The sequence below is a fragment of the Pongo abelii genome, chromosome 13 (assembly GCF_028885655.2).
Source record: "Pongo abelii isolate AG06213 chromosome 13, NHGRI_mPonAbe1-v2.0_pri, whole genome shotgun sequence".
Lineage (NCBI taxonomy): Eukaryota > Metazoa > Chordata > Mammalia > Primates > Hominidae > Pongo > Pongo abelii.
The window spans coordinates 102,561,504-102,574,796 of NC_071998.2; the positions used below are offsets into that span (position 1 = coordinate 102,561,504).

The window sequence follows — 13,293 nt, forward strand, 5'->3', positions numbered from 1 at the left end:
TTGGATTGAAGCTACAAAATCCCAGGAACTCACTGGATATTGAGTCCATGATATCAAAGAATTACAATCTGAATTTACAGAGTTTCAATCAAAAGACCATCCGATATCATCCAAGAGTGAAAATGACACCATACTCTTATTCTGCCTTAGAATGAAGTAGAATTAAATGGCTTTTCTCAAAATCACAATGCATGACAAAATAGCAGAATTAGGAACATCCAATTACCATGATGATGCCTCCTTCATACCTCTTTTGCACAAATAGAACAACTGGCTGGGCACGGTGGCTCACACCTAAAATCACAACACTTTGGGAGGCCCAGGTAGGAGTACAGGTTGAGCTCAGGAGTTCCAGACCAGCCTAGGTAACACACAGAGACTCTGTCTCTACCCAAAAAAAAAAAATTAGCCAGGCATGGTGGCACACAACGATGATCCCAGCTACTTGGGAGGCTGAGGTGGGAGGATCCACTTGAGCCCAGGAGGTCAAGGCTGCAGTAAGCCATGATCGTGCCTGCACTCTAGCCTGGGCAACAAAGGAAGACCCTGTGTCAAAAAATAAAAATAAAACAAAATGTAGTCCCAGCTATTAGAGAGGCTGAGGTGGGAGGATCGCCTGAGCCCAGGAGATCAAGGTGGCAGTTAGCCATGATTGTGCCACTGTACTCCAGCCTGGGTGACACAGCGAGACCCTGTCTCAAAAAAAAATTAAAAATTTTATTAAAAAAAACCTCCATGACGGCATTCCTCGAGCATGTAGAACGATTTTTTGTGATTGTGGCACACAAAGTTATTTGTAAACGATCACCCATCGTCTTTTCCTTGTGCACAGTGCTAAATAACATCTCCAAGGGAGGCCGAGGTAGGTGGATCGCTTGAGCCCAGGAGTTCGAGACCAGCCTTCATGGCAAAACCCCATCTCTACTAAAAATATAAAAATTAGCCAGGTGTGATGGCATGCGCCTGTAGTCCCAGCTACTCGGTGGGGCTGAGGCAGGAGGATCACTTGAGCCTTGGGAGATAAAGGCTACAATGAGCCATGACTGCCCGACTGCACTCCTGCCTGGACAACAGAGTGAGACACTGTCTCCAAAAAAAAAAAAAAAAAAGACTTCAAGTTTTATCTTTTTCTTCTTTTTGCAAATTTTTTTTTATGTTTAGCATCACAGAGAATAGAGGCTTCAGGCACTTGTAAATTAACATGAACTTCACCAATTCTCTCAGGATAGCTAGAAAAGGAAGAAAAAAAACATGAAGATCTTGGGGGGAAATTGCTACCTGATAACCTATGCATTTTTAAATGCTGCTACAAAAAAAAAATGCACACATCCTAAGGAACTGAATCTACTAACCTCTACAATCAATGTGATACATGGTTTATCCAATCTTGACAAAAATCCTCGGGATCACCAATGGTATGTTCATCCACTCGTACATATGCAATTGTATAAAGAATCTATTATTTAGAACACCAAAAAAATACAATTAACAGATGTATATGCATAGCTACAATTTTAAGAAAAAAATAAGCACTTTTCATTTCTTGTTAGATCTTTGATGCCCTGCTTTGCAAATTCAGTATGAGGAAAAAAAATTACAATGACTACCAAATTTGAGAAAGAATAAGGCATATGTCCACAAACCAAATTTACTGAGAACATGCTAATACTTCAAAAAATACACTGATAATCATTCGCTGAAGACTTAAAATCTCTAATACCAATGCAATATATTTTATCATATATGTATATGTGTATATATAATATATAAACTGTTACATTAGTTAGAAGTGCTTCAATTACACAACAGTTTTATAAGAAGTGTTACTAAACATGTATACATGTTTTTAGCACATTACATATGAGAACATAAATGGCTGACAGACATAACCCTGGCCACCGCTGACCTCTTAGCACTCATCTCTTTTCTCTGATTATCTTCCTCTCGCTCTTAAATACGTATACGCGTGGCTCCCAGTCAGCTGCCTGTGAACAATATGCCCATTCCCACAGCTCTACCACGGGAATCATTCCCACACTATCTCCCTAGCTTCAGAACCAAGGTTCCCACACACCCGCAATCCATGTGCCAATATGTGCTATCTCTTCCCATTCTTAAAACAATCCTGGCCAGGCACGGTGGCTCACGCCTGTAATCCCAGCACTTTGGGAGGCCGAGGAGGGCAGATTGCTTGAGTACAGGAATTCAAGACCAGCCTGGGCAACATAGCCAAACCCTGTCTCTACAAAAAATACAAAAATTAGCCAGGGATGGTGGTGCCCGCCTGCAGTCCCAGCAACTCAGGAGGCTGAGGTCGGCAGATGGATTGAGACCAGGAAATTGTGGCTGCAGTGAGGCGAAATCACACCACTGTACTTCAGCCTGGGTGACAGAGAGAGACCCTGTCTCAATAAAAAAGAAAGAAAAGAAAAGAAAAAAAATCTTGTAAGTTTTATTATCTCATTTTACAGATGAGAAAACCAAGGCCTACGAGTTAGGTCCCTTGTTCAAAAACACATTAAGAAGTATCAGAATCAGGATTCAAAACTGTCTCTGATTCCAATTCCAGAGGTTTTAGCCACTACTCAGAACAGTCTCCCTAAACAACATGGGGGCTCAATAATTCATCTCATTCATTCAACAAATAATCTTTCTGCTGAACACAGACTACCTATCTGTTGAATCTGTTCTCTCTTTCCTTCACTTTCCTAAATCTGGCTAGAGGCTACACTCTCTGTTACTCCTCCACCTTCTAGTCTCAGGTCAGATTTAGATTCATCTCTAACTCCTCCCTTCTTTAATAACCCTCATCTCGTCAGCCAACAATTTCTCCCTATTTTAAGGATTTTACATTATATTAACTCCTTGCCAAATCCACTTCCACTGTCCCAACTCAGACCCTAAGTTTCTTTTTACTTGGCCACTGTGATACCCTCCTAATTAGTCTTGCTGCTCTTGGTCTCCGGATCCTTGCAATCAGTGTTACACCAATGCCACCTGTTACCCTTACAGAACAGACCTACTCAGGTTACACTCCTGCTTAAAAGCTTTGATGGTTCTCTACTCTCTACAGAACAAAGTCCAAACTAGTTCTGTTGGCATTCCTACAACACGCTGGTCCCAACCTATCTCCACAGCATCATCTGCTATTACACCCCACACAAAAAATAATAATAATTTATAAGAGCTTAAGTGTTTACACGGTACATTTTCACATACATTAATCCTAACAATACTTTGAGTGATTCTTGTCATTCCAATTTTATGAGGAAGAAACTGAGACTTGCAAAGGTAAGGTAATTTGTCCAAGATCTAAAATCATAAAGGCAGCATGGGCCAAGTCTCAAACCACACAGCTGATCCCCTTTCCCAGTACTTCACACAGCCGTAGCACCCCCATTCCCGTCATAACAGACTCACTCAGCTTTCTTTGTTTTGCATAATATTTCCCGATCTCCATGTCTCAGCTCAAGCTATTTTTCCTTTAGCCTCAAATACCATTCTCATTTCTTGAGGTTTCCAAAGAACTGTTAGGCAGTTTACTTACTGTGCTTCGTGTAAGTTATTTATACTTGCACATAAATCTGTCTCTGCACTGAATTATAAGCCCTCTGAGGACAGCACCATACATTATTTACTCAATTTTAAAAGTCTGCTTATTGAATTGAAAAAAATACGTGGGCAAAACAAGCCATATAAAATGGGAAGCATCAAGGCCAGGCCTGAAACGAGAGCTCAGCAACAGGGATCAAACCATCTGAGAACACTGGCAGTGACTTCAATTTTAACATCTATCTTCTGAACAAGGTCAATGCCCCTGTGCCAACTATTCTCACTGACACTGGCCTTTATTACATATTATAGTTTACTAAAAGCATAATTCAAAACAGAATGTGGTGGGCCGGGTGCGGTGGCTCAAGCCAATAATCCCAGCACTTTGGGAGGCCGAGGTAGGCAGATCACTTGAGGTCAGGAGTTCAAGACTAGCCTGGCCAACATTGTGAAACCCCATCTGTACTAAAAATACAAAAATTAGCCAGTTGTGATGGCGCACGCCTTGTAGTCCCAGCTACTCAGGAGGCTGAGACAGGAGAATCACTTGAACCTGGGAGGCAGAGGTTGCAATGAGCCAAGATTGAGCCTCTGTACTCCAGCCTGGGCGACAGAGTGAGACTCTTGTTTCAAAAAAAAAAACCCAGAATGCAGTGAAAGTAAAAAAATCAGAATGGAAATTAATAAAAAATAGAAATATCCGTGGCCATTTTTTCATCTTAACTTGCCTATTTGGTTAAGTAATTAAAATTTAAATGATACAGGCTTGCCTTGGCCTTTCTACAAAGATCAGCTTGGAAGCCTGTATTCTGGTCATTTAAGCAACTAGCTCTTAGGGGCTATTTTTCAGTATGGCCACAGAACCATGTTCAACACACAGCTTCCCACATCTCATCCTCTAAAAGAGCTACCAGGATTCCCAGCACTAGCAGAGGCTCTCTCAGAAGACACTTGACATGCTGATTATCTGGCCAACTTTTGCAACGGAAGTTTCCCATGGCTATGTCAAATGGTCAAATTGAATAGTGCATCCTTTAAGATTATAGGCTGTTGCTCCTTCATGAGCTGCCTTTATCCCAACGAAGATCAGATTCTAAAGATGCCTTATAATTATAAAGCCCAGAATACGAAACCACTAAACAGCTGACCAGGTGAAAAGTCTCAAATGCTTCCTTCCCTGTTGGAAATCTCTCAACCCACTGCTGAAATATTAACTATAATGATAACTTTTCCATAAAGTGGCAGAAGATAATATTAGCAGAAAAACTAGCCACATGTCTTGCACTGAATTTCATTTCATTTGCAATAGTTATAACCACTCTAAGCATACGGAAAAAAAGCTACAGGCTCTGACCTTAACTAATTTACAAACTAGATTTCAGAACTGCCTTTAACAGTCAAAATTAATGGTTTTCTTTTTTGGCAACTTACCCAAAAATCTACTATGTTCTGTTCAGTAACATCAGAATTTTTTTTTTTTTTTTTTTTTTTTTTTTTTGAGACGGAGTTTCACTCTTGTTGCCCAGGCTGGAGTGCAATGATGCAATCTCAGCTCACCACAACCTCCGCCTCCCGGGTTCAAGTGGGAGTCTCACTCTGTCGCCCAGGCTGGAGTGCAGTGGCACAATCTTGGCTCACTGCAATCTCTGCCTCCCAGGTTCAAGTGATTCTCCTGCCTCAGCCTCCTGAGAAGCTGGAACTACAGGCGTGTGCCACCACAACCAGCTAATTTTTGTATTTTTAGTAGAGACAGGGTTTCACAATGTTGGCCAGGCTAGTCTTGAACTCCTGACCTCAAACCTCAGGAACTCCAAACCTCAGCTTCCCAAGTAGCTGGGATTACAGGCATGCGCCACCACATCTGCCTAATTTTCTATTTTTAGTAGAGATGGGGTTTCTCCATGTTGGTCAGGCTGGTCTCGAACTCCCAATGTCAGGTGATCCACCTGCCTCAGCCTCCTAAAGTGCTGGGATTATAGGTGTGAGCCACTGCGCCTGGTCTTTCTTTTTTTTTTTTTTTTTTGAGATGGAGTCTAGCTCTGTCACCCAGGCTAGAGTGCAGTGGTGCGTTCTCAGCTCATTGCATCCTCCAGTTCCCAGGTTCAAGCAGTTCTCCTACCTCAGCCTCCCAAGAAGCTGGGACTACAGGTGCACATCACAACACCCGGCTAATTTTTTTGTATTTTTAGTAGAGACAGGGGTTTCACCATGTTGGCCAGGCTGGTCTTGAACTCCTGCTCTCAACTTATCCCCCAGCCTCAGCCTCCCAAAGTGCTGGGATTACAGGGGTGAGGCACCGCTCCAGCCCCGATTGCCACATCTTATACACTACAGAAGGTTCTTTCTGGATACTGCACCTGGCCCCGACTGCCACATTTTATACACTACAGAAGGTTCTTTCTGGATACTAGTTAGACACGAAAAAAAAAAAAAAGCCATCTTGATCTTGCTATGAACTATATATTCTCCCATGCAGAAATAACACAGTAGTAGTAGGGCAGAATTAATACAAATTTTGGAATCAAAGAATCTAAGTTCAAGTCCTAACTGTCTAATGAGAGTAGCTCTACCCCTGAGACAGTACCAGTACCAAACTCACAGGGTTGTTTTGAGGATTCAATTAGTTGATACATGCAAAACAATTAGAACACACAGTAAACACACAATAAACAGCTTTACTGTTCTTCTATTATAATCACTGACTCAAACATGAGCTTTGTGAAAGGATAACAAATGCTAACAAGTCTCAACCCAAAATTAACCTGCCTATTTTTGGCAACTTTTTTTTTTTTTTTTTTTTTTTGAAACAAGGTCTCGCTTTGTCACCCAGGCTAGAGTGCAGTGGTGTGATCTCAGCTCACTGCAGTCTTGACTTCCTGGGCGCAAGCCATCCTCCCCACTCAGCCTCCCAAGTAGCTGGGACTACAGGCGCATGCCACCACACCCAGCTAATTTTTATATTTTTTGTAGAAACAGGGTTTCACCATGTTGCCCAGGCTGGTCTCGAACTCCTGGACTCAAGTGATCTGCCCGCCTCGACCTCCCAAAGCGCTGGGATTACAAACTTGAGTCACCGCACCCAGCCTTCTGGCAACTTTCATGCTCGATGGTATTACTCAAAAAAAATAAATAGGCCGGGCACAGTGGCTCACGCCTGTAATCCCAGCACTTGGGGAGGCAGAGGTGGGTGGATCACGAGGTCAGGAGTTCGAGACCAGCCTGGCCAACATGGTGAAACCCCGTCTCTACTAAAAATACAAAAATAAGTCAGGCGCAGTGTCGCGCGCCTGTAATCCCAGCTACTCAGAAGGCTGAGGCAGGAGAATGGCTTGAACCCAGAAGGCAGAGGTTGCAGTGATCTGAGATTGCACCACAGCCCTCCAGCCTGGGCAACAGTGCGAGACTCCATCTCAAAAACAAAATAATAAACAAATAAATAAATAAATAAAAGAGAACCCTAACAGTCCATTTTGCTTCTCCTACAAAGTGTGGTAGCAGATATAACTGAAAGTTGCAGATTTCATTTAAATTGATATAACGTAAATTACTTCAAGTGCGAGGCGGAAAATGTTCATTTGAAATCTACAGAAATGCAGTTTTACCAGCTACGCATCTCAAAATAACAGACCTGGGAATCACAGACGATATTACTTTAGTATTATCCATATCATACAGTCATATTTTGGTCCTTACTTATCTGTTTACACATATTCTTCCTCTTCCTCAATAGTATTGTAATTCCTTTGGTGGGCTTTGGTGTCTCTTTTGTACCCAACAGCAATGATAAACAACAGTCAAATGGTTGGATGAAGGTAACATCTAGCTGAGAATCTGGCAATGCATCTGATTTGAACTGTTCATCATACACACTCTGACTATGGCGCAAAGAGGTAAGATGGCCTCAAGGATGGCTGTGAGTGCATACTAGAGACTGAGGACACCGGGACTACTTTCCAGCTGCAGGACCCAGGGGACCTAAGAAGCCTGTTTCTCTCTCCATAAAGCAGCAATAATAATGTTACCTACCTTTCAGGATTATTCTGAGGAATAATACATACAAAGCATTTAAAACAATGCTGGTGCTGAAATATTTAGGGGGAAGGTGTGTTGGTGTCACCAATTTACTTTGAAATGCATAAAAAAAGATGGAGTAATAAGTACTTAATACCACTGTACACTTAAAAACTGTTAAGGCAGGCAGGGCACAGTGGCTCACACCTGTAATTCCAGCACTTCGGGAGATCGAGAGGGGTGGATCATGAGGTCAGGAGGTTGAGACCAGCCTAGCCAACACAGTGAAATCCTGTCTCTACCAAAAAAAAAAATTAGCCGGGTATGGTGGCGCACACCTGTAATCCCAGCTACTCGGGAGACTGAGGCAGGAGAATCACTTGAACCCAGGATGTGGAGGTTGCAGTGAGCCAAGATCGCGCCATTCCACTCCAGCCTGGGCAACCGAGCAAGACTCCATCTCCAGAAAAAAACAACAAAAAAAATTGTTAAGGTGGTAAATTTTATGTTGTGTGTATTTTACTACTATTTTTTAAAAAATAAAGTAAAACTAAAAAAGTTTACCAATTGGCCAAGCATGGTGGCTCACGCCTGTAATCCCAGCACTATGGGAGGCTGAGGTGGGGGGATCACGAGGTCAGGAGTTCAAGACCAACCTGGCCAAGATGGTGAAACCTCGTCTCTACTAAAAATGCAAAAATTAGCTGGGCCCAGTGACAGGCGCCTGTAATCCCAGTTACTCAGGAGGCTAAGGCAGGAGAATTGCTTACATCCAGGCAGCAAAGGTTGCAGTGAGCCAAGATCGCACGCCACTGCACTCCAGCCTGGGTGACAGACTGAGACTCTGTCTCAAAAAAAAAAAAAAAAAAAAAAAAAACTTTAACAATTTTTAAAAATCTACTGAGATGGACAAATGACAAAGTTTGCTATAATAGTAAACATGATAAAGTTATTCGACTATCAATGATAGAATCTAAGTGGTGGGTACACGAATGTTCACTTTCAACTTTTCTGTGTGTTTGAAGATTTTTTACAATAAAATGTTAGTGGAAGAGAACAATGCTGGCATCTAGTAGTTTGCTTTTACTATCATCTACTAGTCATAAATAATAGAAAATATTTGGATAATTCTCTCCTTTTTTTAGTGGAATTCTTAAAAGCACTTTTTTTTTTTTTTTTTGAGACGGAGTCTAGCTCTGTTGCCCAGGCTGGAGTGCAGTGGCACAATCTCGGCTCACTGGAACTTCCACCTCGCAGGTTCAAGTGATTCTCCTGCCTCAGCCTCCTGAGTAGCTGGGACTACAGGCATGTGCCGCCACACCCAGCGAAATTTTGTATTTTTAGTAGAGACAGGGTTTCACCATGTTGGCCAGCCTGGTCTTGAACTCCTGACCTCAAGTGATCCACCCATCTCGGCCTCCTAAAGTGCTAGGATTACAGGTGTGAGCCACCACACCTGGCCAAAAGCACATTTTATCAGCATCTGCTATTTTATTACAGCCATTCTAAAACTAAAAGTGGTTTATATGAAACTTCTTAACCAGTGTACATGTATATGCTGTCAAGTTACATTATTCTAAGGTATCAACTGCCACGTATTCAGTCTCTCCTGAAGAAATACAGAAACCAAGTCCACAGATATCTGTGGCTGATGACTGACAATTTAACTGAACAAAACAAGGAGAAGGCAAGGATTGGAATTATTTGTTCCTAACTTTCCATTAGCTATTAGAGCCAGGAAATCCCTTAACTATCGGCATTTCAACCAGTACCTGAATGTATGGAAGCACACTGCACAGACATAAATACTTCAGCCACTTCAGAATATCCAATTCTTCCTCTAGTTTTGTTTCCATTCCTGCTAGCAATTCAGACTTTAATGTGTTTGGTGCTACAACAGGAACTCAGATGTCATACAGCACAGCAATTGAAAAAAAATCAGACCACCTCACGCCCATCAGGATGGTTACTAATGACAATATAGATAAGTGTTGGCCAGGATATTGAGAAATTAGAACTCTGTATTGTTGGTGGTAATGTAAAATGGTACAACCACTGTCGAAAACAGTACAGTGGGGGCCGGGCGCAGTGGCTCACGCCTGTAATCCCAAAACTTTGGGAGGCCGAGGCGGGTGGATCACAGCAAATCACAAGGTCAGGTGATCGAGACCATCCTGGTTAACACGGTGAAACCCCCTACTAAAAATACAAAAAATTAGCCGGGCGTGGGGGCGGGCGCCTGTAGTCCCAGCTACTTGGGAGGCTGAGGCAGGAGAATGGCGTGAACCTGGGAGGCGGAGCTTACAGTGAGCCGAGATCGCGCCACTGCACTCCAGCCTGGGCGACAGAGCAAGATTTGGTCTCAAGAAAAAAAAAAAAGAAAACAGTACAGTGGTTCCTTAAAAATTTAAAACTAGAATTATCACATGATCCAGCAATTACATTTCTGGGTATGTACCCAAAAGAACTGAAAGCAAGGTCTCAAAGGAGTATCTGTACACCCATGTTCACAACAGCATTATTCCCAATAGCTAAAATGTGGAAGCAACCCAAGTGTCCATAGACAAAATAGATGGACAAGGAAATGTGATATATATACACACAAGGGAATATCATTCAACCTTTAAAAGGAAAAGAAATTCTGACACACGCAACAACATGGATGAACCTTGAGGACATTATGCTAAATAAAAATAAAACCAGTCACAAATTCTGTATGATTCCATTCACACGAGGTAGGAAGAATACTCAAAATCACAGGGACAGAAAGTACAATGATGGTCGCCAGGGGCTGAAGGGAGGAGGGTATGAGGATCTGTTGTTTAATGGGTATCAAGTTTCCGTTTTGCAAGATGAAGAGTTCTGGAAATGGATGGTGGTGATGATTGCACAACAGTGTGAATGTACTCAATCCCACTGAACTGTACACTTAAAAAATGGCTAGGACGGGAAATTTTATGGTATGTGTACTTTTATCACAATTAAAACAAAACATGGAACTGATTTCAGAAGGCCTGGTGGTGCTTCCACGTGGAACCGACAGAAGAGCAATCTGTAGCCCGCTTCTCTCTCTAATCGCACCATGAGACCTTGTCTCCTCCGACTCTCCAAGCTGCTCAGGATCACACCAAGTGTTTACTTCAGCTTCAAAAAGAGCAAACAGTACTCCTGCTCCACCAGTTCTGTGTCAAAGCAGCAAGGAACTTAATCTCTCCAAACCTGCCTCCTCTTTAAAACAAGGATAATTCCTACCTATCTGCCTCACAAGGTTGCTATGAGGGCAAAAGTGAGATCACGTATATAAAAGTGGCTTTAAACTGACAAGCACCAGAAAAACACACATTACGTGTGTAACTACTTTCATATGGAAATTCAGAAGCGGCTTTAACAACGTAAGCTTCATAAAGCTTGCAACACCTCACCCATGCTTCATTCCATTTAAAACCCACATCATCTCCAAATAACACCTTTCTTGTTTTTGCCATAAACTGAAGGGCAGCAATAGGGAAAAAAAAAAAGGAAAGAAAGAAAGAAAACCCTTGGGGGGGTGGAGGGAAACACTCAAAACGCAATCAGAAATTATCTCACATGTCTTATGTCCTATGAAAATCCGGTATTTATGACCCCAGCGTGGGCCCGCGGCGCCCCGGAACTACACTTCCCACAAAGCATTGAGGCGAACCCCGGCGGCGGGCGGGGCGGCCTGGGATTCAGGGTGACCACCGCTCTCCCCAGACAGGGACCGCCGTCCCCGGGAAGGCTGCACCGCGTACGATCGAGGGGGCATTAACTCTCCTTTCTGAAAGCACTGTCACCCCGTGGTTTCTCCTGCGGTTCGACCGGCGACCCTCTCCGCCCTCCCTGCTCCATCTGAGGGTCAACGCCTACTCGTGACCTTTCGGCTGATTACTAGAGTGTCACAAAAAGGCACCTTCTCCCCCTTCCCGAAAGCTCCATTTCTATAACTCGCCCAGCCGTCGGGGACCCGGGGCCAGGCGGGGTCAGACGGGACGGGCGAACACTGCCCGTCACCCCGGGGCTCCGGCCCTCCCGCCAGCCGAGGCTCAGTGGGCAGGGGGCTGGGCTCCCCCGACCCCGGGCCAGGGCGGATCGCGGACAGAGGTGGCTCCGCCCGGGGCTCCGGTTTCAATTTCGCAACGTGACGGTGCAAACCTGAGGCCTACAAACGCCAGCGGCGACGGTCCGCGCCCCGCCCGCCCGCCAGGCCCGGGCTCCCCAGCTCCCCGCACGCCGCGGCCGCCGCCCGCCCACCGGGCCTGGCACCCCAGCCCTCCAGCCCAGATGCGGCCGCCGCCCTCCGGCACCGCGCGGCGCCCGTTCCGGTTCGCGGCCGCAGGTTCGGCCGCGGCACTTACTCAGCTCATCCTGGGAGGCGGAGGCGGCGGCCGCAGCCATGTTGCGCCGGGGAGGGAACGAGGGAGGGGCTGGGGGGCAGGGCGCGGCCGGGGGGCTCGCGGCTCGCGGTGCGGCAGGGGCCGCGAGCCGCCTCCGGTCACTCGGCGCGGACCGCGCTGTGCCCCGAGGCCCGCCCGCCCGCCGCCGCCGCCGCCGCCGCCGCCGCCTGCGTCCTCCGCGTCGCGAGCGTCGCTCTTCGCTGCCCCCGCGAGCTCGCGACTCGGGCGCTCCCGCAGCCTCGCGCCTCTGCGGAGCCGCTGCTGCCGCCGTCTGTGCGGCCGAATCCCCGTGCGCCAGGCCCGCGCGGCGGCTCTGCGACTCCGCGCCGCGCTCGCCCAACTCACGCCGGTTTTATATTTAGAAAGAGCTGAGCCATCCTCCCAGCGGCCCCCCCGCCGGGCCCCTCGCGCGCCCGCCCGCCCTCGCTCGCTCGCGGCTCGTCCTGCCCACCTGTCGCCGCCCGCCCCGCGTGCGCTTCCCGCGCGGACTCGACACGCGGCGGCCTGTGCGGGCTGCCCGGCCTAACCGCGCCGCAGCGCGCGCAGAGCCAGTCCCCCGCGGCCCGGGCGCGGGCCTCTGACCTGAGTCGGAGCCGGTCTCCATGCCGCGGACGCTGCGCTCGGCGCCGCGAGGTGAGGACTGTGGAGCGAGGCGTTCGGCGCGCCGGGCCCCGGGGAGCCGCGCGCCGCAGTCCGTGAGGGGCTGGGCCGAGCGGGCCCGGGCTGCCCTAGCGGCCGGGGGAAATCCTCGAGGCGGGGCCGGAGCGCCCTTTTCCGAGGTCTGCGGCTGTCACGTTGGCTGGGCCCGACCTGGGGAAACACGCCTGTCCAAAGGAAGAGACGTGGACTCAGAAAAGTAGAGCCGGGCTCGGAGTCGGCGGGAGGAAGCCCCGCCCTGCGCCTCCCGCCGAACTTCTCGGCCCCGGCGCTGACTCAGTCCGGGACAAGCCCCTGCGCCGCAGCGGCCCCCGACAGCCCCGTCCTGGTGTGGAGTTGGCTGGTGCTCCCAAAACGGCTAGCGGGAGCAGGGGGTCCACTCAGCCCTGCAAAAGTTGGATGAGCCAAGATTCCTAAAGTTCACATGGAAGTATCTATGCCTATGTGAGCCCTGAGATTTTGTTCAGATACCCTATGTTCTTTTCGGTAACCAGAGTGATTTATTTTCGATATGCTGATTTTAACTTTCTGCCTTCGCTTTGTCCGTGAGGTCATGTACACTTGCAAAATGAAATTCAAATTCAGGGGTTGCATAATTGCTGTACTTTAAGTGATGGTACTGTCATGACAAATTAGATACAAGATCAGATTTTTTTTA

General features: G+C 46.6%; 1 protein-coding gene across 4 annotated transcripts in view; it reads right to left on the reverse strand.

The window, feature by feature from the left end:
- The window catches only part of ECPAS (Ecm29 proteasome adaptor and scaffold), a 122,101-nt gene extending 109,019 nt beyond the window's left edge, over nucleotides 1-13,082 (reverse strand). Inside the window, exons 1-2 of one of the 4 annotated variants that reach the window (XM_063714360.1) lie at nucleotides 12,430-12,608; nucleotides 1,353-1,456 (exon numbers count right to left, since the gene is read on the reverse strand). In XM_063714360.1, the coding sequence (XP_063570430.1) occupies nucleotides 1,353-1,374 (22 nt within the window). In that variant the 5' untranslated portion in view covers nucleotides 1,375-1,456; nucleotides 12,430-12,608. Of the gene's footprint in view, nucleotides 1-1,352; nucleotides 1,457-11,939; nucleotides 12,118-12,429 lie in introns of those variants that run through there. The other 3 variants (XM_024252121.3, XM_009244745.4, XM_063714361.1) reach the window with 3 other exon arrangements.
- Between the last annotated feature and the right edge of the window lie 211 nt (nucleotides 13,083-13,293).